This window comes from Lepidochelys kempii, chromosome 6, assembly GCF_965140285.1.
Source record: "Lepidochelys kempii isolate rLepKem1 chromosome 6, rLepKem1.hap1, whole genome shotgun sequence".
Taxonomy (NCBI): domain Eukaryota; kingdom Metazoa; phylum Chordata; order Testudines; family Cheloniidae; genus Lepidochelys; species Lepidochelys kempii.
Window position 1 is genome coordinate 121,446,321 of NC_136385.1, and position 23,975 is coordinate 121,470,295.

At 46.7% G+C, this 23,975-nt stretch overlaps 1 protein-coding gene and 1 long non-coding RNA gene across 2 annotated transcripts in view; one reads left to right on the forward strand and one right to left on the reverse strand.

Annotated features, from left to right (window-relative positions):
* Positions 1-7,203: 7,203 nt before the first annotated feature.
* Positions 7,204-11,077, reverse strand: LOC140913929 (uncharacterized). Its single transcript, XR_012159698.2, has 3 exons — positions 10,845-11,077; positions 8,376-10,067; positions 7,204-7,660 (listed from the first exon to the last, which is right to left on the reverse strand). It is a non-coding gene; the product is annotated as an uncharacterized LOC140913929 (long non-coding RNA).
* Positions 11,078-11,480: 403 nt separating this feature from the next.
* DHRS7 (dehydrogenase/reductase 7) overlaps positions 11,481-23,975 on the forward strand; it is a 35,547-nt gene continuing 23,052 nt past the window's right edge. The window contains exon 1 of the mRNA XM_073349950.2: positions 11,481-11,784. Within this exon, the coding sequence (XP_073206051.2) occupies positions 11,646-11,784 (139 nt within the window). The 5' untranslated portion in view covers positions 11,481-11,645. The remainder of the gene's footprint in view (positions 11,785-23,975) is intronic.

Here is a 23,975-nt window from a genome sequence, read left to right on the forward strand (position 1 = left end):
GCATATGGGGATGCTGGAGGGGACAGAGACTGGGGTTCAGAAGGGCTAGTGTGGGAATGGGACAGACTGGGGTGTGGGCTCAGGGGCTAGTGGGGTGACAGCATTGAGTCAGGGGCTGAATCAGAGGGAGGGTGCAGGGCCCCATAGGAATAGAGGAGTGGGGGTGCAGGACCACATGGAGATCAGAGGGGCTGCAGGGGGACATGGGGCCAGGGGCAGATGTGCCTGATTGAATGGGAGAGGCTAGGGTTCTGCCAGGGTCTGTATGGGGGAGGCACCCTAACAATCCCTCCACCCCGCGCCAACCCCCCCCAACCTATTCCATGTGTCTCACACCCACACCCAACAGCCCTCCAGGTTCAATCCCAGGCTCCTTCCCAGAAATTATGTCCTTTTCTCTCAACTCCTCCATTACCCCTGACTCCCCCAAGCCTTTGCACTGCTTCTGAGGAAACATGTTTCTGTATTGTAGTTTAAATGAATTATTACTCAAAGTTCTATATTAATATGCCTAGTAAGGAATCTATTTGTCAAAAAAACATTTCCCGAATCTTTTTTTGTCTCCATTGTTGTAGATGTAACTGTTTTCTTCCCTTAGGATGCCACCTGATGTACTCAGATACCACTGAGCCTGCCTGTTATGCCAGCCTGGGCACCCTTTTTACCTATCTTGCTGAGGAAGGTTATTAAGCCTCCTACAGCACACACACAGGCAGGGCCACACGCAACTGCAGAACAAAACAGACACTGAGATCTGTTCTGGGAAGGCTCAGCTTCAGGGATTTGCCCCAGCACTCAGGTGTCCACCTCCCTTCGAGTGCAGACCCAAAGGTATATTATTAAGTCCACCTCCTCCCTCAACACGGAGGAAGGTATATATAGCCTCTTACCCCCCCCCACCCATTTTAAATTGTACAAATGGGGTTATATTATAAACAAGAAATAAGTTTATTAACTACAAAAGGTGAATTTTAAGTGAATATAAGAGATAACAGACAGAACAAAGTAGATTACTGAGCAAATAAAACAAAATACGCAAGCTAAGCTCAATATAATTAAGAAACGGGTTACAAAATGTAATTTCTTACCCTAAATGTTATTTTAGGCAGGTTGCAAAGTTTGTGTGGTTCAGAGTTCCAGTTATATTTCTTTTCAGACTGGACCCCTGTCTCAGTCTGGACTCCCCCCTTGCCTTCCCTTCATGTGTCTTTAGTAGCCTTTCTTCTTGGGCAGACAGCCCATGGAGAGGAGTCCTGTTTGCCTTCCTCCCCATGCTTAAATAAGATTTACATAAGGCAGGAATCCTTTGTTTCCCAAACTTGACCCCCCCCCCCTTCCCTTTTAGTGGAAAGTTAAAAGTTCCAGATAATGTTTAGTATCAAGTGACAAGACCACCTCACCTAGTAGTGTCACAGTTATGTCCCCAGATGCCTCCCAGGAGGGGAAGAGATTAGTATCTTCATGGTCTTGTTGTTCCTTCCTAATAGCCTATCAAATCTGATGGCCTGTCATCTGGTGGGTGTCTTCTAATGCACACCCAGTTGTAATTGTTACATAGTCCATATTCCTAACTTTAGATACAGAAATGATACATGCATACAAATCAGATAATCACATTCAGTAAATTATAACCTCTCCAATGATATCTTATAAGACCTATCTTGAATAAAGTACCTCTGTTATGTCATATCCACAACATAAGCATATTTCCATAAAGAATATGGTGTGTAATGTCACAATAGACATTTGCTGATAGGTATTTTGAAATTAAAATTGCCAAAATAATTGAAACTGAACATAAGAATGGCCATATTGAGTCAGACCAGAGGTCCATCTAGCCTAACATCATGTCTTCTGACAGTGGTCAATGCCACGTGCTCCAGAGGGAATGAAGAGAACAGGTAATCGTCAAATGATCCTTCCCCCCTCGTTCATTCCCAGCCTCTGGTAAACTGAGGCTAGGGACACCATCCCTGCCCATCCTGGCTAATAGTCACTGATGGACCTATCCTCCAGGAATTTATCAAGTTCCTTCTTCAACCCTATTATTTAGTCTTGGCCTTCACAACATACTCTGGCAAAGAGTTCCACAGACTGACTGTGTGTTGTGTGAAGAAATACTTCCTTTTGTTTGTTTTAAACCTGCTGCCTATTAATTTCATTTGGTGACTCCTAGTTCTTGTGTTATAAGAAGGAGTAAATAACACTTCCTTCTTTACTTTCTCCATACCAGTCGTCTTTTTTCCAAGCTGAAAAGTCCCAGTCTTATTAATCTCTCCTCATATCGCACCCATTCCATACCCCTAATAATTTTTGTTGCTCTTTTCTGAACCTTTTCCAATTCCAATATATCTTTTTTTGAGATGGGGCAACCACATCTGCACGCAGTAGTCAAGATGTGGGTGTACCATGGATTTATATAGAGGCAATATGATATTTTCTGTCTTATTATCTATTCCTTTCTTAATAATTCCCAACATTGTTTGCTTTTTTGACTGCCACTGCACACTGAGTGTATGTTTTCAGAGAACTAGCCACAATGACTCCAAGATCTCTTTTTTGAGTCGTAACAACTAATTTAGACCCCATCATATTATATGTATAGTTGGGATTATGTTTTCCAATGTGCATTACTTTCCATTTATCAACACTGAATTTCATCTGCCATTTTGTTGCCCAGTCACCCAGTTCTGAGAGATACTTTTGTAACTCTTTGCAGTCCGCCTGGGACTTAACTATTTTGAGTAGTTTTGTATCATCTGCAAATTTTGCCACCTCACTGTTTACCCCCTTTTCCAGATCATTTATGAATATACTGAATAGGACTGGGCCCAGTACAGACCCCTGATAGACACCACTATTCACCTCTCTCCATTCTGAGAACTGACCATTTATTCCTACCGTGTTTCCTATCTTTTAACCAGTTACTGATCCATGAGAATACCACCCCTCTTATCCCATGACCACTTACTTTGCTTAAAAGCCTTTACTGAGGGAATCTGTCAAAGGCTTTCTGAAAATCTAAATTCACTATATCCACTGGATCCCTTTGTCCACATGTTTGTTGACCCCCTCAAAGAATTCTAATAGATTAGTGAGGCATGATTTCCCTTTACAAAAACCGTGTTGACTCTTCCCCAACAAATTTATGTTCATCTACGTGTCTGACAATTTTGTTCTTTACTATAGTTTCAACCAGTTTGACTGGTACCGAAGTGAGGCTTACCGGCCTGTAACTGCCAGGATCACCTCTGGAGCCCTTTTTAAAAATTAGCGTCACATTAGCTATCCTCCAGTCATTTGGTACAGAAGCTGATTAAAATTATAGGTTACAGACTACAGTTAGTAGTTCTGCAATTTCACATTTGAGTTCCTTCAGAACTCTTGGGTGAATATCATCTGGTCCTGGTGACTTTTATTACTGTTTAGTTTATCAATTTGTTCCAAAACCTCTAATGACACCTCAATCTGGGACAGTTCCTCAGATTTGTCACCTAAAAAGAATGGCTCAGGTTTGGGAATCTCCCCCACATCCTCAGGGGTGAAGACAAATGCAAAAAATTCATTTTGTTTCTCAGAAATAGTCTTATCGTCCTTGAGTGCTCCTTTAGCATCTCGATCATCCAGTTGTTACCCAGGGTTCTTTTAACCCAAAGCTCTTGGTAACGTTTACTCTGTGTGAGGCGGTGTCAGGAAATAAATCAGGGGAGACACGGCCGTCTGACCGATAGATGGCTGGCACAGATACGACAACACAAGAGCACTTTCACTTAAAGCTAAACTTTACTTAGTCTCAAGCACTTACACACGTCTGCAGCAGGTTAGTAAAACACCTTCAACCCTCAATAATTACTGAAGCTGAGCGTGGCTTTCGGGTGGCACCATAACAGGCTTCTACAGGCCAGGTTTCCATCTGTCGGTGGGGACCAAGATGCATCCAGAGGGAGCGTCTCTGAAGAGCCTCTCCTGAGAAGTCCAATTACCTCAAACTTTTCCCCCTTATCTATACATTAGTAATACAATGACATATCCCTTAAAGAAAACTTGCTAAGCAAGCAGGGTTAAAAGGTCAAACATCTTATGATCGTCAATTAGCCAGAGATTTTTTTTTTTTCAGAGTGTCCATGCCTTTGGGTCCTGACAAACATTCCTGGGGGTACGTATAAACAGACTTCTTGTTTTTCTAAAATACATGCATCAGCAATTTCAACACTCTTAGCAGAAAGGGAGCGGGGTCAAGCTGTCCTGTCTGTGGCACCCAAGACCCCCTCCCCCCCGTCTTGGTTACGCTGAGGCCTCTGCATGACCAATTTACGACCTGCTGACTTGGCTACTTTTAGCAATAAGCAAGAATGGTTCAGTATGGCCTGCTAACTTGACTACTGTTAGCAACAAGTGATAGTGGTTTAGGCACTTTACTGGTTTGCCAAAATCTCCCCAAAAACAGTGGCCCCACTGGTTGTTTACCAGGCTTACTGCTTCTGATATTCTTAAACAATTTTGCTGTTACTTTTTGGCTAGCTGTTCTTCAAATTATTTTTTGGCCTTCCTAATTATATTTTTACACTTCAGTTGCCAGAGTTTATGCGCCTTTCTATTTTCCTCACTAGGATTTAACTTCCACTTTTTAAAGGATGCCTTTTTGCCTCTCACTTCTTCTTTTACTTTGTTGTTTAGCCACGGTGGTACTTGTTTGGTTCTCTTACTAGGTTTTTTCAATTTGGGGTATACATTTAAGTTGAGCCTCCATTATGGTGTATTTTAAAAGTTTCCATGCAGCTTGCACGGGTTTCACTTTTGGCACTGTAATTTCTGTTTAATTGCCTCATTTTTGTGTAGTCCCCCTTCTGAAAATAAATGCTACAGTGTTGGGTGGCTGTGGTGTTTTTCCCGCAACAGGGGAATTATATTATGGTGTGATTATATTGTTTTGACAAATAAAATATGCAGAATTTTAAAATATTGTGTGGATAATTTTTTATATTTTGGCACAGAATTCCCCCAGGAGTAATGTAGCGAACCTGCAGACAGTTCAACTGAACTGCAGGCTACTGAATGGGAGCCAGTATTTTCTCCTCAAAGCCCATGTGCCACAGATGTTTTCTTTGTTTCATTACTACCCCGAACACCTTGACAAATTCTGGTGCAAGGGTCAGTCTGTTTCTCCCAAACTGTCTGCTTTTTTCCCATTTCATCTCTTATGCAAGCTACCATAAAACCACCTTTTCTCTTACTATTTTTTTAATTTGTATTCTGATAGTAACTAGGAGGCCTGATGAGGGCCCCACTGTGCTAGACATTATATACAGAACAAAGAGAAAGTGCCTAACCTGGTGAGTTTACACTCTAAGGCCATGTCTGCACCATCAAGTTTTGTTGACAAAAGTGAATCTGACACCCAAAAGTCAACATAATAAAAATCGGAATCATATGTTCACACTTGCTCCCTCTGTCGACAGAGTGCATCCATAGTGGGGGCACTATCATTGACAGTGTGAGCAATGCACTGTGGGTACCTATCCCACAATCCAGCTCGACACCTTCTGTTGCTAGGTGTTGTGAGAAAGTGGAGTGGATTGCGGCACATCCTGGGACTGGGCTCAATGTCCCATGATGCATTGCTTGCTGTTCCAGCACTCCATGGGTTTCCAGCTTTCTTTTGCAGCATTTTTGCAATGGACCTTCGTTGCTGTGCAACCCGGCATCTTTGTGAGAAGGGATGGATCCCGCATTACTCTCCTATGTTCTATTAACTGTCATGAAGATATCGCGGATGGCAGTGCAGTTAATCGTGAAGTTCCTTATTGAAGACGACTTGCAGGTGCCCGACATTCTGTGTGATATGGATAAGAGCAACTTTAGATTACTTTTGGCATTAACAGAACAGGTGTGTAGGGTAGACCATTGCTTTTGGGCTTGGGAAACAAGCACTGAATGGTGGGATTGTATCGTCATGCAGGTGTGGGATGAAGAGCAGTGGCTACAGAACTTTCGGATGCAGAAAGCCACCTTCCTGGAACTGTTGTGTGCAGAGCTCACTGCCCCAGCACTAAGGGCAGCTCTCATTCTGGTGTCCTTGTGCTGATTGGTAGAGAAGCATGTGGCAATCGCTGTGTGAAAGCTGGCGACTCCAGATTGCTACCGGTTGATTGCTAATCAATTTGGAGTTGGGAAGTAGACTGTTGGGGCTGCGTTAATCCAAGTGTGCAGGGCAATTAATCACATCCTGCTACGAAGGACTGTGAGTCTGGGAAATATGCATGAAATAGTGGACGGCTTTGCAGAAATGGGTTTCCCGAAATGTGGAGGGGTGATAGATGGCACACACATTCCAATTTTGGCACCAGACCATCTTGCGATAGAGTACATCAATAGGAAGGGGTACTTCTCCATGGTGTTGCAGGTACTTGTGGATCACCGTGGGCGTTTCACTGACATCAATGCGGGATGGTCCAGGAGGATGCATGACGCATACATCTTCAGCAACACTGGACTGTATAGAAAGCTACAACCAAGGACTTTCTTTCCAAACCAGAAGCTTACAGTGGGGATGTTGAAATGCCCATAGTGATCCTGGGAGACCCGGTGTACTCCTTACAGTCGTGGCTCATGAAACCTTACATGGGAAACCTGGACAGCAATAAGGAGCGGTTCAACAACAGGCTGAGAAGGTGCTGGATGACAGTGGAATGTGCCTTTGGCAGATTAAAGGCGTGTTGGCGATGCCTTTATGGCAGTTTAGACCTTAATGAGGATAATATTCCCATGGTCATAGCCGCATGCTGTATGTTGCATAAGCTCTGTGAAGCTAAGGATGAAAGGTTCGCTCAGGGCTGGTGTGCTGAGGCAGACCAGTTGGCGGATCAAAATCAGCAGCCAGATACCAGAGCTATCAGAGGTGCCCCGAGGGGGGCAATTTGAATCAGGGAGGCTTTGAGGCAACACTTTGAAAATGAGAACAAATAATGTATATGTCTGCGATTGGTGCTTCAATGTTACATTACATGTAATTTTCCTAGGAAGCAATGGGGACATTTGGGGCCTTATATTCCAGTAAGCAAATGATTAAAATGCCTGTGCATGTATTGGTAGTGCTTGCAATCTCAATTTGTAGAGAACAAATACAGATCAGTTACCATTTGAAAACTTTGCTTTTATTGCACAGTAAATAGCACACACAAACAGACAAAGACAGTTGGTGGGAAAGGAGGAACCAAGGAAGGACAGACATTCACAGATATGTGTAGATCCATCTATCATTGTGTAAGTTGTCTGAGGGGGTAGAGTGAATGGGAAACCGAGAAGTCCCGGTGCAAAAGGAATGTGCGGACAGAATTGGGGGGGGGGCATGGGAAAGAGTTCTGAATGTGCTGCAGGGGAGGGCGAGCACGGATCTGCTCAGTCTGCAGCATTCTTAAGGACTTTAGCATCTGTGTTTCCTCCTCCATTACTTTAATCATCCGCTCAGTTGCATCCTTAAACTCCTGATTCTCTTTTATGTCCTGCCATTTGGCCACCCAGCACTCCTTGCGTTCCCTTTTTTCTGCATTGGAGCACTGCAGTACCTCCCAGAACATGTCTTCTTTGCTGCATTGTGGGTACTTTCTTATCTGGCTCAGATGCTCAGCTGGGGTGCCTGGGGTGTTCCTGAAGGCCACATCTGGTGAAGCACATGGGACAATGCACAGAAGCAGGATTGTTTAAATTCACACACAGCACTGAAATTTCAATTAAATAAACGTTTTGCAACATTGCTATCACCCTCACTGACCCTAGCCAGGCAAACATCTCTGTGAACACCAAAAGCATGGTGAGTGTTTGGGGGCGGGGGGAAGAAGGGCACGCCTCATGGGGAAAAGAGCATACTCTCTTTGCAAGGGTTGTGGTGCAGCATGCTAGGAAAAAATTTCTAAAATTCTCCCACACTTTTCCACAGGCGGGGATCATTCTAGCAGATATCTCACTGCTATGGGTAAACAGGGAAACGAGGGTACGTCTACTCCATGCTTGTGGCTTCCACCCTGTTCCCTATGCTGCTCACATGTTGCAGCTTTGTTCCCTGCACAAGTGATTGCCGAATGGCACAGGAAAGTTTCCTACAATGGGGAAAGGAACAAAGCTGCTTTGCCATAGAACCTTTGGCAGAGGATTGCGGAGTACCACCAGGAAACTTTCCTGGAGATCTCTCTGGAGGATTCCCATGAGATCTTGGCTTGCATCAACACCCTGTTCTGCTGTACCGATTAGCTACACAGCGAAATGTGCAGCTCACAGAAACATAGCCAGCCTTCCACATTTCTATACCCTGAACCCAACTCTGCACTACACAAACCACAGCCACTTACCAGGCATCTCCTCTCCTGTTTCATGCTCACCTGAGACAACTGCTGAGACTGGCTAGACACCTCTGGAGTGGAGAACAGCTCCTGGCTGCCTGCCGCACCGGGTGACCCCACAGGGAGCTGCACATTGTCATCTAATGCCACCTCTTCCTCAATAACTTTGTCCTCCGGATTAGGTCCTCTTTCCACTACCTCCTGGTCCGCTGAAGTATCCACTGGGCTCTTGGCAGTGGAGGTGGGGTCGCCACTGAGGATAGTGTCCAACTCCTTATAGAACTGGCAGGTTTTAGGTGAAGCATCAGATTGACGGTTTGCTTCCCTCGCCTTATGGTACGCCTACCTCAGCTCCTTTATCTTCGCTCTGCACTGCAGCATGTCCCGATCATAGCCCTTTTCACACAAGCTTTGAGAAATGTGCCCATAGGTATCCCTATTCTTTTGGCTCAAATGCAGCTGTGACTACACAGCCTCTTCTCCCCATATACTGATCAGATCCAACAGCTCAACAATGGTCCAAGCGGGAGAGCACTTGGTGTGATAACCCGCCATGGTTACCTGGGAAGATGCGATAAGACCTCTCCATGCAGAGCCAGAAGGAAATGGAATTTCAAAAATTTCCAGGACTTCTAAGGGGGAGGGGTGGATGGTTGTTTACCTGGCTGCAGAACAGTGGAGTTCAAACTGCTGACTAGAGCGGTCAGCATGGGCCTTGTGGAACACGTACTGGAGGCCAATTAAAGTGATGAACTCAAGCATGGTGTCTACACTGGCACATTGTTGAGAAAAATTTAGAGGAAAAAGACGTATGTCTCTCGTTGGGGTGGTTGTATTTTGTCACCAAAACCGGACATTTTCCCCAACAAAAGTCACATTGCAGTGTGCACGCATTCACTGTTTGGTTGACGAAAGGCAGTTTTTGTTGACAAAGTTTGGTAGTGTAGACAAGGCATAAATATAAGATGAGAGAGAACAGGTGGCTACAACAAAAGTTGTGGGAAGGTAAGAATGAGATGATTATGATATGAAAAGTGTGGTAATCTTCCTTCAAATCCATTCCAAGACCCACTTATACTGTGATGTCCACAAGAAATTAGCCCACTAATAATGATTAGCTCAATGGCCAAGTGAGGATAGTGGCTATTTACACAAAGAGTAAAAAATATTGACGTATATTCCTCTGTTTTCCCCTTTTGACCCAAGTGGTTAGCCAATTTTTGGAGCCCAGTGGGTTGTTTTGATTAGGAGTAGAAACTGATGTTGGAATCAGATATTTCTTTGGCCAGGTGCAATCCTATTTATTTATGAAGAGTGTACAAAGTCCTGTTTCCCTGAGCACCACAGGAATCAAACAGGAAATAATTTATTTGCTCACAATTCTAAACTTCTTTCAACCAGTACTCAGTGCAAAAAGCTCTCTAACCTTATTCTCAGGGCCATGATCCCAGTGGATGTTCTGATTCCTTGGCTTTCTGCTCCTGGTCTTTCTACTTCTTTGGTGTTTTTCCTGATTCTTTCTTTCCCACAGACACAGGTACCTCCACCAAACAATATCCAGTGACACCCCTCCTCCCCTATGTGCCTTGCATGTACTTCTGTTTTGGGTGATGACCTGCATCTGTGTTTTGACAGGAGGCTGCTATTGTTTCAGCTTTCTGGTTCCACCCTGCAGTTTAATTTTGTCCTACATTTACTCCAAACGAAGGGTGGCTGTTACACTCACCAGATCTGGAAATGGAGGCACAGAAAGATTAAAGCTAGAATTTTCAAATTTGTGCATATAAGATAAGGCATCTAAATCCATATTCAGGCATCTATATAAAAGTGATTTGATTTCTAGAAGTTCTGGAGTCAATTGAATCTGTGGTGCTCAGCACTCCTGGACTTGGGAGCTTAACATTAGGCATCTGAGTCTGAAAATTTTGATCTATGTGACTTGTTGAAGGTAGGGACTCAGTGTCATTGATGAAATTAGTCCCTTGCTTAGTCCACACTGTCTCTCATTCTGTTGAGGTGCCCCTCATCATCATATGTCACAATGGCTGCTCAGCAGAAAAGCTGGCCCAGGGAGCTTGTGATGGCAGTGCTGTTATCAGTGGTAGTCCAGAAGGAACTGCTCCTTATCGCTGCCAACCAAGCTGGGTTCTTCCCCAGCATCAAGGGACACATGGTTGTGTTTTTCCTAGATCCTTTAAAGGCCAGCCTCAGGTGTCTGTAATAGGACTGTGAATAACCTGTGATCTTCAGGAAAACATATTGCCAACTTGCTAACCCTAGTGATCAGTGTGCAGTTGCAAGGCTATTTTACTTTTTAAAAGACAAAAAAATGGAAGCTGGTATGCTCCTTTACACTTCCAGGTGTAAAACAGAAGCAGGGGCAAGGAGGAGAGGGAAGGCAGCCCCATGCTTTGTGGGCTTACAAAGGCTGTTTCTGTTTATGGAACAAGTAAACAATATCAATCAATTCCCCCTTCTCCCACAATAGAAATGACCCATTCCACTTACCACTATGGCAAGCCTTCAAGGCAGAGGAAAGTTAACACCAGGGACAGGGCTAGCGTTTACTGATCCTAGTTCTAATCCTGTAGCATGCGACTGACCTCTCACCCACTATTTATCAGCCGGCTCAGCCTCCAGGTGGTTGGCAGGACAACTTGCTGGCCAGAAGCTGAGCCCGGCAGCAGCGTGTGAGAATTCCGAGGCTGGGGTTACTGTGGAAAGGCCTCAGAGGAGAGTTACGGGGGGGGGGGGGGGGGGTGCAGATACTGAAATTAAAATAAGGTGAGGGACTAGGTCGTGAGCAAGGGAAGGGAGGAGGGGAGAGGAGGAGTCAAGGGGGAGGTGGGGAAGCTTCGGAGTGGGGGAGGGGAGTCAGTGGGGAGCAGGGGTCGGGGGGGGCAGAGGGGAGCTGCCCCCCTCCCTACAGACTCCCCCCACGGCAGCTCCCGCGGGGCGGGGAGAGGGGGTCAGTGGGGAGCTCCCGCGGGGGGCGGGGAGAGTGGAGGACACAACCAGGGCTCCGGGTCTCTGGGACGCTTCAGAGGCGCTGCCCCAGCTCCCCGCCTCTTGAGGCTGGGGTGGGGCCTACCCCGCCGCGACGTGCGCGGGCAGCGGGCCCCGTCCCAGCGCCTGTCCCCGGCTGCCCCCGCAGGCCAGCAGCGGCCACTCCCCGGCGGGGGGCGGGCTCTGCGCCGCGGCGGGCCTGGAGCAGGGCGGGGAGAATGGGGGCGCTCGCCCAGGCTGCGGCTGCCCTTGGCCCTTCATAAATCCCCAGGGCTGAGCGGGCCCCGCCAGTGCGCTCCGGCCATGGAGTGGGCCGCGCTCCTCCTCCTCCTGCTGCCGCCAGTGGCGCTCTGCGCGCTGCTCTGCTTGCTGGGCCGCTGGCTGCTGGGCCTGGACGGCGACCTCACCCTGCTGTGGGCGGAGTGGCGGGGCAAGAGGCCAGGTAACCCCCCGGTAGCGCCGTGCCCCGGGCCGCGCCAGGGGGCCGAGCCCTGGCCCATCCAGAGCTGGGCGCAAGAGCCTGGCGGGGGTAGCGCCAGCCTGTGCCTCAGTGGGGCTTTTGTGCCCCGGGGACGCTCATTTTAATCCGATTTAGCTAAAAAGGGGTGGATTCATTAAACGACGTTAAACCCCCTTGGTGGACCCCAGTATTCACCATTCACGTGGCTGGATTCAACGAAACGGAGTCGCTGCCTCTTTGATGGTGAAGAGAGTGTTCACACCGGAGTTTAATGCAGTTTAACTAATCCACGTTGGATACACACGTTATAGTTAATTTGGCTTGTTTTCCTAAGTGCCCCAGTGTAGACAAGCTCTGGGGTAGACTCAAGGGAGTGTGGGGGGATGGGGGGTAAGGCTATGGGAAGAATGCTGGGATCGTTGCAGGGCTGTGGTCATGGTGTAGAAGCCAGAGGAGGAGGAGGGGGTCCTGGTGTAATGGTGGTGAGGAAAAGCTGTGGAGTAAGAGTGGGATAGTCACAGGAAAGTGTAGGTAGGGGTGGGATATTTAGGAGTCTCTCCCACATCCCTATTTATACTACCTTTTGAAAGAAACTGAAGGCTGGCGATAACCTGCCTCTGACCAGATAATGCTGATGTTTGTGCCCTGCACAGCTGTGGAAAAAACGGGGAAGAGGTCTTTTGAAAACATTTCTATATTCCTTATTAGTGCCGACCAACTGCTAGATGCTTCACAAATGTGCAGGGAATTAAAAAAGTCACACTCCTACCTTTTGAAAAAGGCCAGCTATTTAAACATTTTGACATTAGGGCAGAAAAGTTAATCAGCAAGACTTGTCCATCTCCCTAGTGTCTGAGTTCTCATCGGTGGACACGTGAAGATCTAATGGAGATAGTTATGGAAACTTCTGTAAGAGGTTTCAGTCTAGTTTTCAGTCTGTTTTAAATACATGCCCACCAATACAGGGCTAATAATTCTCTTTCTAGATTTATTCTAGTATGATGTCTAATTTGTTCATGTTGTTACTTTTATAGCATCACAAGCTTGCTAGGTATTCTACAGAACAAATAAGAGACTGCACTATTTAGAAAGAACAGAATGAATAAGGGTAACAAATAAAATGAGGGGATGGGGGTGAGATAGGACAAGGATTGCAACAGTTTACAAGAAAGTGTTACTGTTCCTCTGTCTCCTCCTGCTCCTGAATTTGCAAGCTGCTTAGGCCTTCTGTAAGTTTTCTTCTCTGTGTATCAGGCTAGCTTCCCCTCTTCAAATCCCTCTTCAGAGCTGACTGTCTTACTTTATCAATTAAATTCAGCCCAGGCGCTCAGTTTCCACTCTCATAAAAACTGTTAATTAAAAAGCCAATAAGGAAATTAAGCACACAACATGAACAGATTGTGTGTTTTCAAGCTCTCTGTATAATGTCCTCCCAAGAGTTTTCCCTTTCCCTTTCTTTATTGCCTTTCAGCACATCCTGATATCAGAAGGATTTCACAACCTGTGCCTTTTGATTTTAAGTTCAATAGGGTAGATAACAAGTATCTTACACTGTACAGATGCCATGTGCATCAATGTTAAAAAGTTCAATGTTAAATAACAGTTATAACTATTTGATGGATCTTTCTAACATAGTTCTCTTGGTTTTACATTTTGTTTTAGTGCTGTCAGGTTGTTTTATAGCTGTTCATCAGTCCCTCTCCCACTTATATATATTTTGGTCCTGTTTTGGTTCCCATATTTTATAGTAGCTACATGTAACCTGTTTTCAGGTGCAGATGCAGCCAACATATTCTCAGTTCTTTGATTGGACATAGGCCAGCAAAACTGGCCTTGTAGAAAGCAATGTTGAGTCTACAAAAATGGATGCCTTGTGGCTTGTTTATTATTGGTAAGGCTCACAAGATATTGGGCATTGTATAAACATAAAGGAGGCATGGTCCCTGACTCAAAGAGCTGACAACCTATGGCTTGATACTGCAGGCTGCTTTGTGTGGTCAAACCCTATGCCTATGGGCAGTGATGAGCTGCCAAAATCTTAACAACAGGTTCCCTCCTCACCCTATGAGGGGGTTGTTGCCCACCCCCACCCCCCGGGACTCCTGCCCCATGCAATCCCCCTGCATTCCTTGACGCCCCCCCCCAGGACCCCTGCGCCATCCACCCCCCTCCCCAGTCCCCTGACTGCCCCCAGAACCGGGCAGGAGGGTCTTGTGGGCCATTGTAGTGGGTGCCCACCCCACCCCTAAGAGCTAGAGGCACCTGCCGGGGGGTGAGGTGGGGAGTCCCGGTGGTGTTTACCTGGGGCAGCTCCCAGGAAGCATCTGGCAGGTCTCTCTGGCTCCTAGGGGCGGCGGAGCAGCCGCTCCCCTACTGATCACATCAAAAGTGGCGCCTCAGGCACCGACTCCCTGGGTGCTCGGGGGCTGGAGCACCCACGGGGAAAATTTGGTGGGTGCAGAGCACCCACCGGCAGCTCCCCGTCCCGCCCCAGCTCACCTCCGCTCCGCCCCCTCCCCTGAACCCACCACCCCGCTCTGCTTCTCCGTGCTGCCCCCCTGCCCACCCTCCCGGCTTCCCGCGAATCAGCTGTTAGGCGGGAAGCCTGGGAGGACTGAGAAGCAGGCCACAGCTTCCCACTCAGGCCGAGGGTGGCAGAGGTGAGCTGGGGCGGGGAGTGGTTCCCCTGCGCGCCCCTCCCCCCCCCCCCCCCGGGTTACCTGCTGCGGCGTGGGCAGCCCTCCTCATGCACCCCCCCACCCCAGCTCACCTCCACCTCCCTGGGCCTGAGCGGGAAGCCGCTGCCTGCTTCTCAGCCTGCCCTGGCTTCCCACGCGAACAGCTGATTCGGGGTGGCGCGTTCAGGGGAGGAGGCGGAGGCAGAGCGGAGGTGAGCTGGGGGTGGGGCGGGGAGCTGCTGGTGGGTGCTCTGCACAGGGCTGGAGCACCCGTGGAGTCGGCGCCTAAGGTGCCACTTTTGGCTGGTTAAATTTAGGAGCCCTCTTAGAACCGGTTGTCCCTCGTGGAACAATCGGTTCTAAAAGGGCTTCTAAATTTAACAACTGGTTCTAGTGAACCGGTGAGAACCGGCTCCAGCTCACCACTGCCTATGGGGCTCCACATGGACAGAGGGTCCAGCTGCTCCAAGTGGTTTGTAGGATTGGGGCCAAAGAATAAGGGTACAAGATGCAAATAGAAAGGTCAAAATGATGATCTGGCCATAGACATACAGGCAGCTTTGTGGAATCTGCTCATGACTTCAGTTTCACTGAGACTACTATTAAAATCCTGCTTTGAGGCTAAAGGGAGGCTCTATTTAAGCACTGCCAAGAAATCTATTTATGACTTCTTGAGGTCCCTTCCTCCTATTCTACTCAGTGCAGCATTCTGAAAGTTGATTATAACATCTTAACTAGAACACTGGCCAAAAGATTAGCACCTGTAATATAAAGAGGAAGGTGGTCTTATGGTTAAGACCCTGGACTGGAAATTATAAGACCAGGGCATTTCTTCCCAGTTCTGCAACAGACTGAGTGATTACTTTGGGTGTTCTAGTAAGAATGAGTTCTTAACTGTGAGCCTTTGAAAATCAGGTTTTGCTCAAGTGCAGTATATTATGTGTAACTCTTTCACTAAGGCGATAATGGTTTTCAGCCTGGGGTCTGCAGACCCCTAGTGGTCCACAGACTATGCCTAAGATTGCCAAAGGGATCTGCATATCCATTTGAATTTTTTTTTTCTCATTTGCAAACCCCTAAAAAGGTTGAAAACCACTGGTGTATAGCTAAGGAAGGCTGATGAAGTGAGCTGTAGCTCACGAAAGCTCATGCTCAAATAAATTGGTTAGTCTCTAAGGTGCCACAAGTCCTCCTTTTCTTTGTGCTTAAGCTGTAGACTGAAACATTAAGGGTATGTTTACGCTGCATTTAAACATGCTGCAATAGTTTAAAAGAAAACAAAAACAGTGACATTGAATGTCAGAGCCTGGGTCAGCTGACTTAGGCTTGGGCTCTGGAGCTAAAAATAGCGGTGTAGACACTGGGGTGGAAGCCCAGATCCCACATTTGGGGAAGATCTCAGAGCCTGGGCTTCAGCCTAAGTGTCTACCCTTCAATTTTGTAGCCCTGCAGCTTCATTCCCTTGAGCCCAAGTCTTCTGCGGGCTAACTGTGGTTATGCTGCAGGTCTCTTGTTGCAGTTTAGACATACCTAGTATGTGCAGTTCGGCAGAGGCAAGATCTCCATAGGATTCCTTGGCTTGATTCCTTCGCTCAAACCTCTTGTGGTGCCAGAGGATTAAAGGAGGACTCCAGCATGCCTTTTAAGATGTGTGTGGGAGCCGTTCTCTGAAGCATGTTAGGAAGTGCATCGCTCCTTAAAAGTTTGAAAGGAGGCCTGCCTCCTGTGGAATTCCCTACTGTGTATAGGACAGGCTGTTCCAAAGGTGTTGAGCCAAATAGCTGCAAGTTGTGAAATGTAAACATGCTTTTGCTCAGCAATCAGAGCTTCAGATTGTCTCTCCCTGCATAGGTTTTTATGGTGATGGTTGGCTGATAGTCTCTGGATGCCTTGCAAAAAGGACCAAGGCAAGCCCGGGTCCAACCAGCTGACGTTCTTCCGCCTCCCTAAGTGGTTGCTAGGTAGTGTGTATGTGTGTGTACATATGCACACATGTGCCTCTCTTTACCCACTTCAGTCTCTTTAGTGGTTGGTTGCAGATATTGGGGGAAGGCTAGGCTAAAGAGATAAGTCTTGCACACCTTTTAGAAGACAGTGAGGTTTGTGGTCATTCATACCTCTTCCAGAAGTGTGTTCCATAGACTTGTGCCAGGTGATGGGAAAGTGTTATCCCTGCTTTCAGGAGTTTGACCCTTGAGAGTGACTGTTTCACTCCTGGGAAGTGTAACTCGGAGGATTGAGACACCTCCCTCAGTGAGAGATGGTCATTTGAGGTCCTTCAAGTTACCTACAATGATAATCTCTATTTTCAGAGTAGCAGCTGTGTTAGTCTGTATCCGTAACAAGAAAAGGAGGACTTGTGGCACCTTAGAGACTAACAAATTTATTAGAGCATAAGCTTTCGTGAGGCATGCATCCGATGAAGTGAGCTGTAGCTCACGAAAGCTTATGTTCTAATAAATTTGTTAGTCTTTATGGTGCCACAAGTACTCGTTTTCTTTTTGCGAATACAGACTAACACAGCTGCTACTCTGAAAGCTATTGACAGATCTTTTTCAAACATGAGAATAACAATGGTGTCTTTAGACCATAAATAAGATCAACGTTCCATGCTAAAGGTTTTCTGAACTGCTAAACTCTCACATTTCGGACAAATTATTTCCATTCCACTTGCATATTGCGGGTCAAATTGTCAGCTGTTGTTAATGAAGTAAACACTAGTTGAGTATTTGTCTCGGTGTTAGAAAAACAAAAGGAAAACTTTAGCATATGCTAGATTGATAGAGCCCAAAAATCTGTCAGTGAATGAAAGCAGAGTGATATAAAGTTGCACATTCTTATCTTTTTAATATTCAGTATATGAAGCTACAAATAGGTAGGACCCTACCAGATTCACAGTTGGTTATGGTCAATTTCACAGCTAGGGGATTTGAAAATTGGTAAATTTCATGTTTTCAGATGTTTAAATCTGAAACTTCAGGGTGTTGTAACTGTGGGGGTCCCACCGAATCCAAAAGGGGATTGTGTGTGTGTGGGGGGGGAAGAGGGGTTGAAAACTTGTTGGGGTTGGGGGGTGTGCGTTTATTGGAATTGCCACCCTCACTTCTGTGCTGTCTTCAGAGGTGGACTCCAAAGGCAGCAACTGTGGAGCTTCCTGCAGCCTCAGAAGGTTCATTGGGGGGGTCTGATCTCCCCTGTGCTGCTGGGAGTTCCCCAGCCTGGGTCCCCTAGCTGCTAGCCCTTGCCAGTTGGGGAGGGACAAGACTTGCTCCTCCTCTGCATGGCTGCTCTTGGGTACCTCTCCCAGCTGCGGATAGCTCCGCATGCCCCCCACCTCACTTCTTGAACTCATCGCTCTGCAGCCGCAGGGGAAGGGGTCACTGTACAGCGTGTGTCCCCCCCCCTTCCAGATGCAATCATTAACTTGTATCAATAAAATAAAGGTCATGTGAACTTGACAGGATTTATTGATTGACACTTTACAGCAGCATGTCACACCAAGACCTCAACTCATTGATTGTTAGATATGGTCATTGGGGAGGTTTTGTAGTGTAGTGATCTCAATTGATTGCCTACCCGAAGTCACCTGGATTACTGTAAAATGAGTGTCCAAAGTAAATCAAAAATAATTACTATAGCAGATCGTGTGAAAGAATTTGGAAGCCAAATTCTACATGCCGATGGTGACAAACTATTTTGTACAAGCTGCAATGTTTCATTGGATCACACGTTGGGCAACAGTTCAGCACCTCTTAAACTCGGAAACCCATAAAAGACTGCTGCAGATAGTGCACTGCTGGTAAACGAAAAGTTTAAAAAAAAAATCAAACAATTTCTTCTTTTTTAGAAGATGGCAGAGTGCTCTGATACCCGTCAAAAAGGCTCAAAAGTTTCAACAACCTGAAGCAGGGTTCCTAAAAGCAGTGCGTATTTCTGACCCTGCAAAAATGCACCTGTAGAAGGTGGATTTAACCTTGCTTACTGTAATTCTTGACTTTGATAAGAATTGTAGGCTGGAGATGCCTGCTTACAAAAATACTGCAAAAGAAGTGGACTGTAATTTGCCTGTGCTACAGTTTTGGAACTTAGTGGAAGGCTGAATCCCCCATCTTGGAAGGCTAGTTCAGCGCTGTCTGACAAATCCAACAAACTCTGTGGATGCAGAGACAGCCTTGTCTAACCACGGAAAGGTGTTTTCAGCACAGAGACAGGGAATGAGGGAAAGACAATTGCTGGATGCTCCATGTTGACATTCAATTAATGATGAGCTTTGAAACCAGAACAGCCTGTGGGCCCCTCCCCCCCCCCCCCCACAGTTGTTTTTGTTAACTTAAGACTGTGGTTCTGAAGTTTGAGGTTACCAATTGAGATCACTACCCTACAAAACCATTTCAGATGCCGTATCTACCAATCGGAGAGTTGAGCCCTGAGTGTGATTTGCTGCTGTAAAGTGTCAATCAAAAAATTCTGTGAAGTGACTCATCTATCTATCTGTCTTTTTTTTTTAAATAAGCTAATAATTGCATCTGGAATCAGGGGCAGTTCCCTGTACAATGTTCTCTCTCCAGGCAGCTGCAAAGGGAGGGGGACAGGAAGTGAGTGGGGAGGAGGGGTGTGGAGAGATACCTAAGAACAGCCCTGCAGGGAAAGAGCAAGTCCTGTTCTGCCTGGACTACCAGCACTCCCAGCAGCACAGGGAAGATCAGACCCAACTCCACAAGCCGCCTTCAGCTGCAAGAACCTCTGGGGCTGCTGCCCAGTCCCAGAGCATCCTACAGCAGAGGGAGGCACCCAGAGGTGGGACTCAGCAGCTGTGTGGGGTATGGACAAGTCCTGTCCCTCCCCAGTCCAACTGGAACTAGGAGCCCCCTGGCTGGGGCACTCCTAGCACCAGGGGAAGATGGGATTTCACAGGGAAGGGGTTATTTCACGGTCCGTGACACATTTTTCACTGCAGTGAAATTGGTAGGGCCATACAAATACAGGTGGAAGTCAGCTATAACAGGGTTTAAAAGAAAAGGAGGACTTGTGGCACCTTAGAGACTAACCAATTTAAAAGAACTGGATAAATTCATTGAGGCTAACTCCATTAATGGCTATTAGCCAGGATGGGTAAGGAATGGTGTCCCTAGCCTCTGTTTGTCAGAGGGTGGAGATGAATGACAGGAGAGAGATCACTGATCATTACCTGTTAGATTCACTCCCTTTGGGGCACCTGGCATTGGCCACTGTCAGTAGACAGGATACTGGGCTGGATGGACCTTTGGTCTGAACCAGTATGGCCGTTCTTATGTTCAGTTCCAAAGTGTCTTTCCATGTGTGTGTTCCATCTATGTGATGGAAGCATGCCTATCATCACCATCATAAACATCTGTTAGTTATCTGCTGCCTGTGTTACCCAGGATTTTCAGAACCCAAAGCAGTGGTAATTTAACTGTTTTACTTCAGGCGGTGTCAGGAATAAATCAGTGGAAACACAGTGCTTCTGGCTGATTGAAATATTGATACAAGTAAGTGTGCTCTTTACTCCTGAGGGTATTCTATGCCTAAAAATTCTGTGCACAATATATTAAAATTCTGCAAGTTTTATTTGTCAATAAATAAATGCAGAGGCTCCAGCATGACGGTGGGGAGCACAGGCCACTGGCTGCACAAAGGTGGGAGATCACTCTGCAGCCCTCCCAGCCCCGGGACACAGACTTAGCGGTGAGGCTGCATCTGATCCTGATGCAGCACAAGGCCTGGGCCTGCCCCAGAAACACCATGGAGCCCTGCCTCTCTGCGTCAGGCACACCAGGTTTGGGGCAGGCAGGCTCAACCAGGTAGGATCCAAGTGTGGAGGGGCTCAGTGTGGAGGGATTCAGGTGTGGGGTGAGAGGATTCTGTGTGGGACAATCTGGGTGCAGGCAGCTCAGTGGGGAGGTCTAGGTGTGGGGATCTGGATGCACAGAGGCTTGTTTTGTGGGGGGGGGTGTTCAAAGTGCAGGGGAAATTGGACTGTGCAGGTGCAATTGGACTATGCAGGGGCTTCCAGGTGAAGGTGGTTGGGGCTCTGCAGAGGGGTCTTGGTGGTGGGGAAGTGGGGTTTGGTGAGGTGGGGGGCTGGGTATAGCTGGTTGGGGGTGTGGATGTGGGGGCTCAGGGTGGTGGTCTGGGTGCAGGGGTGGGGGTCGGGAGGCAGGGGTTCTGGGTGCAGGGGGGCTCCAGATGCAGGGGTTGAGGTTCAGTGGAGTGGGGTTTGGGTATGGAGGGGTAGGGGGGTTCTGGATGTACTGGGTGAGGCTTGGCAGGGGTGTCTGGGTATGGGTGGTCCAGATGTACAGGGGTTGGGATGGGTGAGCAGATCCCTGTACAGTGACCCCTCCCCCCACAGCTGAGGAGCAATGTGGGGAGGAAGCAGGGGAGGATGTAGTGCTTCCTGCAGCTGGGGGAGGTTTCTGGGCGTGGGTCTGAGTCTGACACAGCCCCAGTCACTTCTTGCAGGGGAAGAGGAAGTCCCATCCTCTCCTGCCTCCAGCCCAGCTGGGACTAGCAGCTGATCCTGGCTCAGGGTAGGAGCCACAGGCTGGGGTGTCCCCAGCCCCACGGTGACACCCCAGCTGGCTGCTCCGGGTACCTGAAACAATGTACCTGCACAGCTAGGGAGTGGTGCATGACTGCTCTTGCAGCTTCCCTTTGCTTCCCTGTCAGTAATCTTTTTCTGTGGGAAAGCGAAGAAGTCTGCAGGGGACATGAATTTTGTACATGCACAGTGGTGCAAAATTCTCCCAGGAGTAGCCCTTATCTGAAACTACTATGTATTCGATTTAAGCACACACAGACAGAAACAATAGGTTTAGAACACCCCAAATTACATAGAATCTGTGAGATGTTATCGAATAATTAGCAGCAGGTCAGCGATAGCCGGTCACTTTCCTGCCACGGAGTATGGTGTCAAAAAGTCTCTCAGGATAGCTTCAGAGAACTACTCCAAAGCACACTCTATTATCTAGTCTTTTTATAACTAGCTTTTACAAAATACAGAGCTCATACTGGGTCATCACCACTCCTAACTCCACTAAACTACTTACCAACAAAACAGCCTAAGATTGTTAGGAGTATGTCTACACTGCACTTACATCCGTAAAACTTTTGTTGGTCAAGTGCATAAAAAACCCTCCTCCCTGACTGACAAAAGTTTTACTGATGAAGAGTGCTGGTGTGGATGGTGCTTTGTCAGTGGGAGACGCTCTCTTGCCGACAAAGCTACCGCCCCCTTGTTGGGGGTGGTTTTATTTTGTTGGCACAAAGAGCAGCTAAACTGTGGTCCTTACAACAGCTCTGCTGTAAGGGCACAGCTCTGCCACTGTAAGGAGTGCAGTGTAGACATAGCCTTAGTCATAAGCTGCTATATCAAAGGTGCCCAAACTCAAGATCTTCAACCACTTACTTTTTTTTGTCTCAATTTGTTGACTCTCTTCTCCGCTCCTCTCTTTCTGATTAGAAGAAACTGCAAGCCTGCAGCCAACATTTGACCTTGCCTCCAGAAGCCCTGCTTATTCAAATGAACCCTTACCTATATGGTGTTCTGTTTTATTAATTCATGGTGGCTGAATGCACACAGTATGATTGCAATTAGCTTGATCAAATTCTGGGGTAACTTTACCACCAATTACAGGGCAACACCTGTGTCATGCTGCCCTATCAGTTATGTTCTTACGGCAAGAAAATGAAATTGTTTAGATGTATTTGCTATTTGTAGAATGACCTTTTTCGGACACGTGTCTAAAAATACTGAACATCACGACTTTATCAATTAAGCAAACATTTATCAAGTTATGTTTAAAAACAAACAAACGCAACCAAAACCAAACCTGGACCAAAGATCAGAGGATACAAGTGATAGAAAAACACAAGATAAGCCTGCCAACTCAAACATGGTTAAAACTGTGCTCATAGATTTCCACCTCCTGTCCCAGGACAAAATGTATTGAACTTTGTCCATAACATGTGTGTGCTATACAACACAAATATAATGGAGATCATCTATGTAAGGGAGGAATAAGAAGAGGTCTCAGACTTTCTTAATATCTCTTTGAGTGTAGTCCTCAGTTTCACTAAAGCTTACTTAAAAGGATCTCCAATTTCTCAGAATTAGACCATACTTTAGCGGATATAGCAATATTCTGAGGATGCAATCGAAGCCAAGCAGTTAGGGTCAAACAACTTTCTGTGCTATAAATGTGACAAGGAGAGCAAGAGCAGTATATCCTTTGGGTGCGTCTCGTCTATTGAAACAAACTAGGAGAGTTTTCCCCAAACCTGAGGAAAAGATAATTATAACTGAGTAGAACTTCTTATAATGCATCAAAGGTATCCTCTTTGACTTAAGCAGAATGCAAATGTGGGAAAGGAGCATTGATGACTACTGCCTTAGCTAAGGATCTCTCAAAGTAAAGTGGAATCACTGAGCCTTGTTGTAAGTCTTCATGGGAATATTATCCCAGTGGATTAGAAACTGACAGCCTTCTAAGTGGAAGCTATGGTCAATTGTCTTAGCACAGCAGTTCGGTGCTTTTGTAGCAATAAGTGCTTTCTAAACTAAATTTTGATCACATTTGAAATCTATAACTGAAACTTATTTAAAATCACCTTCTGGTGGTCACTGTGCTTCTAAAAAGATATGACCGTGGCGTGTAGGGACTCTCAGAGGAATCACAAGTCCGTGTCAATTCTGCTTTATTACCAACTAAACAGACACTTTTTAAACAGCTCATGCTCTGTGGTGTTTTTGGGAGGAGGGATGTGTACTGTACGAAGGGGCTAACATCTGGGCTTAATGTAAAAAGGTCTCTAGATTCTGCCACCCATTCTCATGCTGAGTAATCGCTTCTCTCACTTAATAGCATGGATTGCAATAGTTGCAGATGAAGGTACTACTCAGTCTGGGTACATCTACATAGCCACTGGGAAGTATGATTTCCATCTTAAATAGATAGACGCATGCTAATTCTGCTTGAGCTAGTGCCTAAAAACGGCAGTTTGCCCACCGTTTCTCAGGCTAGCTGCCGAAGCAAAGTCCTGCCCGATCCCCTAGGTCTGCACTTGCTCAGTCTCAGCTGCAGCAGCATAGGCAACGGGTACAGTGCTATTTTTAGGCACTAGCTCCATCAGAACTAGGGCATATACTTCTACTTGAGCTGGGAATCCTGCTTCCCCACGGCTATGTAGATATACCCTCTGAGTAAGGGTTGCAGAATCTGGCCCAAGTGGTGCTGCTGCTTGTAATAAACACAGATTGCAATCTGAGGGGTATACACAACGCATGTAAGATTTAACTGGGAATTGGTTCTGCTTCGAGCAGGGGGTTGGACTAGATGACCTTCTGGGGTCCCTTCCAACCCTGATATTCTATGATTCTATGGGGAAGGCAGGTTAATAGCTGTAAAACAGTTAATATAAAGTTCCAGGGTATACATTACATCTGGAGTCAGGCTGTAAGTTCTATCATTAGCA